General features: G+C 40.5%; 1 protein-coding gene and 1 non-coding gene across 2 annotated transcripts; one reads left to right on the forward strand and one right to left on the reverse strand.

Moving 5' to 3' along the window:
* Nucleotides 1-1,800: 1,800 nt before the first annotated feature.
* On the reverse strand, nt 1,801-1,907 carry LOC133314205 (small nucleolar RNA R71). The gene has a single exon (XR_009751912.1). It is a non-coding gene; the product is annotated as a small nucleolar RNA R71 (small nucleolar RNA).
* Nucleotides 1,908-2,139: 232 nt separating this feature from the next.
* On the forward strand, nt 2,140-4,177 carry LOC133314203 (uncharacterized). Its single transcript, XM_061515649.1, has 5 exons — nt 2,140-3,000; nt 3,103-3,342; nt 3,580-3,702; nt 3,838-3,954; nt 4,163-4,177. The coding sequence occupies exons 1-5, from the start codon at nt 2,140-2,142 to the stop codon at nt 4,175-4,177; spliced, it is 1,356 nt and encodes a 451-aa protein (XP_061371633.1).
* Nucleotides 4,178-5,045: the final 868 nt, after the last annotated feature.

Consider the following 5,045-nt stretch of genomic DNA (forward strand, 5'->3'; position numbering starts at 1 on the left):
AGAAAGAGGCCAAAACTTGCTGGTGCTGAGCGCTAAAACGTCCACACAGAACGTTTTAGCGCGATTCTGCATTCCGAGGATGAACAGTTGCTGGTCTTGGGCGCTAAAACTTCCTTCAACGAACGTTTTAACGCCCTGATGTTGGAAAAAGCCTCTGGTCTCCAACGCTAAAACGTCCAAACCAAGTGTTTTAGCGGTGGGGTCAATTGAGGACAGTTGAGCATTCACAAGGCATGGATGCTAAAACGGCCATTCATGAACGTTTTAGCGTTCAAGTTAGTTCAAAGCAGTTGGGCATCTGTCAAAGTTGGACGCTAAAACGCCCATAAGTGAACGTTTTAGCGCCAGAGTCAGTTTTCAGTTGTAATTTGTAAACTATAAAAGGACAAGGGGCCTTCATACTCTGACACACAATCCAATCCTATCCTATCTCATTCTGACTTTTCTCATCACACTAGGAGAAGGGAGATCAGATCAGGTCTTTCATAGATCTGATCTGACTCCTCATTTTCCCTGAATTTCCAAATTCTTAGGATTAGTTCTTGTAATAGTTAGTATTTCCTACGTAATTGCACTTGGAGATTGAAGACTCAACTATCATGTCAATGGAGTTTGATCTTTCTTCTCTTGTTATTATTTGTATTATGTCTTAGGAGAGTCCTTTGTAGTCTGATTCAATGGAACTCAAGTTTGAATTTATGAATGGTTAATTAGATGTTTTGTTTATCTATTATATGATTGTATGAAGTTGTCTTGATTAATTCTTCATGTTGAGGAATAGTGTAGAACAGATATGTTTACATTGTTTCTCTATTTTTGACAACTTCATCATCAGTGTTCTAGTAGTCAAGGGATTGATGCTTGGATTCTGATGTGATCTTAAGACCTTAGTAATTAATGCATGTATTAAGAAAGGAATCACCAAGGGATTGGGGTTTCTGATTAATGTGTCTATCAGGGTAGTAAGGGATTACATCTTGAGATGATAAGAAAAAAGTTGATCAACATCACATAGTAGATAATTTATAATGGAAATTGGTTCATCTATAAATTCATGTTTGAGGGAAAATGACATCTGACTACTTGTTTAAATTATAAGTACATTTTATTTGTTTTATTAAATCTTAATTTTATGCAATTCAACCTTATTTCTGGTGACAAGAAATCAAGCAATCAATGATCTTTTGGTTGATTCAACTCAAATACATATGGTTAGTCAGTGCTTGACACAAATCCTCGTGGGAATGATCTTTACTCATCATTTTATTACTTGTGCGAGTAGCACACTTGCTAGATCCGCAACATTGATCCAAATTTTTTGTTGTATGGTCCAGAATTAGAAAGGACAGTGAGGAAGAACAAAAAGGCAGCCAGACAAAGAAGACAGTTTCAAGAAAGGGGTGAAACCAGTGCTGTAAACCAAGAAGAAGTTATGGCAGAGAACCAAAGACCACCAGCAGAACAGAGGTGATCCCTCCCATTGGGAGTGTTGTGCGCCCTACAGTGGAACCAAACAACTTCGAATTGAAGCCTGCATTGATACATTTGGTACAGAAAGATCAGTTTGCTGGAACCAGTGCAGAGGACCCATACTTGCATATAGAAAATTTTCTGCTGTTGAGTGATACTGTGAAAATTAATGGTGTTACAAGGGATGCAATTCTGTTGAGACTATTCACTCATTCACTGACGGATGATGCAAGGAGATGGTTGCAATCATTGCCTCAGGGGAGCATAACAACTTGGGATGATTTGCAAACCAAGTTCTTGTAGAGATTTTTCTCAGCATCCAAGAGGGCTAAGTTGAAGGATGAGATTACAGGCTTCAAGCAAAAAGAGTCAGAATCCATCTATGAGGCTTGGGAGAGATTCAAGACTTTATTGAGGAAATGTCCACAGTATGGAATAGAAGTGTGGAATCAAGCAGCAATATTCCTCCAAGGGTTGACAACCAACACTAGGACATTGGTGCATGCCACTGCTGGTGGATCTTTGACCACCAAGACACCTCAAGAAGCTTTGGATATCTTTGAATCATTGGCATCTCAGGAATTTGATAATACCCCATTGTCTGACAGAAGGGCAGGGATCATTAAGTTGGATGGGTATGATGCCCTATTGGCAAGGAATGACCAGTTGATGCAGACACAGAGACAACAGCAACAGCAGTTGGATGTTCTCATTAAGCAACTATCCTCACAAAAGGTTGCTTCTGTGGACACCAAGTGCGTGTGTGCTATCTGTGGGAAGGGCCATGTGACAGAGGAATGTGATTATGGGGGATCATCAGAGCAAGCAGAAGTTAATGGAGTGTGGTATGACAACAACAACCAGAGGAATTACAACAACCAGGGGCGAAATGTGTATGTGCCACCATGGAAGAACAAGAATCAGCACCCAGGGTTTAGTTATAGTTCCAACCATCAGTTGAATCCTCCACTGCATCCTCCTCCAACACACTCATCACAACCAAGTGATACTGCTGCATGGGAAAAAGCCTTTGCTCAGTTATCCAAGACTACTCAAGATTACATTCAGGGGTCTAATTCATTCAGAGAGGAAACATCTGCATTCATGCAAGAGACCAAGACTTCATTTAGAAATCAGAAAGCATCTATCAGGAATCTGGAGACCCAGATCGGTCAGCTATCAAGACAAATATCTGAGAGACCACATGGGAAGTTTCCTAGTGATACAATGGTGAATCCTAAGGAGCACTGCAAAGCAATCATGACAAGAAGTGGGTTGGTGCTTCAACAGGTGAAAAAGAATGTGGAAGATAAGAAGAATGAAGAGGAGGTTGTGGTTGAAGATGTAGTCTCTGATGATGGAGTAGAAAAGGTGAAGGGAAATAAAGAAAAAGAAACAGTGAAGGAAGATAAGGAAGAAAAAGAGGTGGTAGTTGAAAATGATGTTGTGCCCAAGAAGATAATGAAGTGGGAGAAGAAGAAGATGGCTGACAAGCAGGACCAGCCAGTCACTTTGTCTCCATATGCCAAAGTTCCTTACCCTCAGAGGTTGAAGAAGGAGATTCAGAAACAGCACTATGCAAGATTTCTGGATATTTTCAAAAATTTGCAAATTAACATTCCATTTTCTGAGGCTTTGGAGAACATGCCTCACTATGCCAAATTCATGAAAGATCTCCTTACTAAGAAGAGAAAATTGAATGATGGTGAAACAGTGGCCCTGACAGCAGAATGTAGTGCCCTGATCCAGAAGAAGCTTCCACCAAAATTGCAAGATCCAGGAAGCTTCAGCATTTCTATTGCTATAGGAGATGTGGAAGTGGGGAAGGCACTCTGTGATTTGGGGGCCAGCATAAATCTGATGCCATTGACGGTATGTAGAGCCTTGGGAATCAACACCCTGAAGGAAACTAATCTTATCTTGCATCTTGCAGATAGATCTATTAAGAAGCCTGAAGGTGTGGTTGAAGATGTCCTGGTAAAGGTAGACAAGTTCATTTTTCCTGTGGATTTTGTGATACTTGACATGGAGGAAGAGGATACTGAAAGTCCTCTATTGTTAGGAAGACCCTTTGTAGCAACTGCAAGATCTCTGATAGATGTTGAATAGGGGAAGTTGCTGTTGAGGGTGGATGAGGAAACTGTTACAATTGATGTTTTTGAAGCCATCAAACATCCTGTTGATGTGGGGGATTGTTTCAGATTAGATGTGATACAGGAGGTTGTGGAAGAAGTGAGTAGAGAAGAAGAATTTTCAGTTGAGGAAGAAAGATTAGAAAAGGAGACAAGTACAGAAGATTACCAAGAGGAACCAGAAGTGGAAGAGCTTGAAAAGAAGATTGATGACATTCCTGTGGGAGCACCTAAGGTAGAGCTTAAAGAACTACCTTCAAATCTGAAGTATGTGTTCCTTGGGGATGATCAAACATATCCAGTAATCATCAATGCAATGTTATCTGAGAGTGAAGAAGTGAAGTTGATTAAGGTACTCAAGAAGAATAAAATGGCTATTGGATGGCAGTTTTCAGATCTTAAGGGTATCAATCCTTCCTTTTGCACCCACAAAATATTGATGGAAGAGGAAATCAAACCAGTGAGGCAACCACAGAGGAGACTCAACCCCACTATGAAAGAGGTAGTGAGGAAGGAGGTTGTGAAGCTACTTGATGCTGGAATGATTTATCCTATCTCAGACAGTGCTTGGGTGAGTCCTGTTCAAACAGTACCCAAGAAAGGGGGGATGACTGTGGTGAAAAATGAGAATAATGAACTGATTCCCACAAGGACAATCACTGGCTGGAGAATGTGCGTTGATTACCGGAGGCTGAACAAGGCAACAAGGAAGGATCATTTTCCACTTCCTTTCTTGGACCAGATGTTGGAAAGATTGGCAGGACATGCCTTCTACTGTTTCTTGGACGGCTACTCAGGTTACAATCAGATAGCTGTCGCCCCAGAGGATCAGGAGAAGACTGCATTTACATGCCCATATGGAATTTTCGCATACCGGAGGATGCCTTTCGGCTTATGCAATGCTCCTGCCACTTTTCAAAGGTGCATGCTTTCCATTTTCTCTGACATGGTAGAAGAATGCATAGAAATTTTTATGGATGATTTTTCTGTATTTGGTTCTAATTTTGATGTATGTCTGGAAAATTTGGATTCTGTTTTAAAAAGATGTCAAGATTGTAATCTGGTTTTGAATTGGGAGAAATGTCACTTCATGGTGACTGAAGGAATTGTTCTTGGGCACAAGGTGTCTAGAACAGGAATAGAAGTGGATAGGGCAAAAATTTCTGTGATAGAGAAACTCCCTCCACCTGTTAATGTCAAAGGTGTGAGGAGCTTTCTTGGTCATGCAGGATTTTATAGGCGGTTTATTAAAGATTTTTCAAAAATTGCCAAGCCTTTATGTAAGTTGTTGGTTAAGGACCAAGAATTTATGTTTGATGATGAATGTCTGCATGCATTCCATGTTTTGAAAGAAAAGTTGACCACTGCACCTATCATGATGGCACCTGATTTTTCATTACCATTTGAATTAATGTGTGATGCCAGTGACTATGCTGTAGGAGT

The sequence above is a fragment of the Gastrolobium bilobum genome, unplaced genomic scaffold, assembly GCF_033153095.1.
Source record: "Gastrolobium bilobum isolate Gb01-03AN ecotype WA unplaced genomic scaffold, APGP_CSIRO_Gbil_v1 utg86017, whole genome shotgun sequence".
Lineage (NCBI taxonomy): Eukaryota > Viridiplantae > Streptophyta > Magnoliopsida > Fabales > Fabaceae > Gastrolobium > Gastrolobium bilobum.

Bases quoted from the DNA above. Each gene is read 5' to 3' on its own strand.
- LOC133314203 (XM_061515649.1), top strand. From the start codon at position 2,140: ATGCAGACACAGAGACAACAGCAACAGCAGTTGGATGTTCTCATTAAG. The intron at 3,001-3,102 runs GTTCCTTACCCT...CCATTTTCTGAG, and splicing joins CTTTGTCTCCATATGCCAAA to GCTTTGGAGAACATGCCTCA. The intron at 3,343-3,579 runs GTATGTAGAGCC...GATGTTGAATAG, and splicing joins TAAATCTGATGCCATTGACG to GGGAAGTTGCTGTTGAGGGT.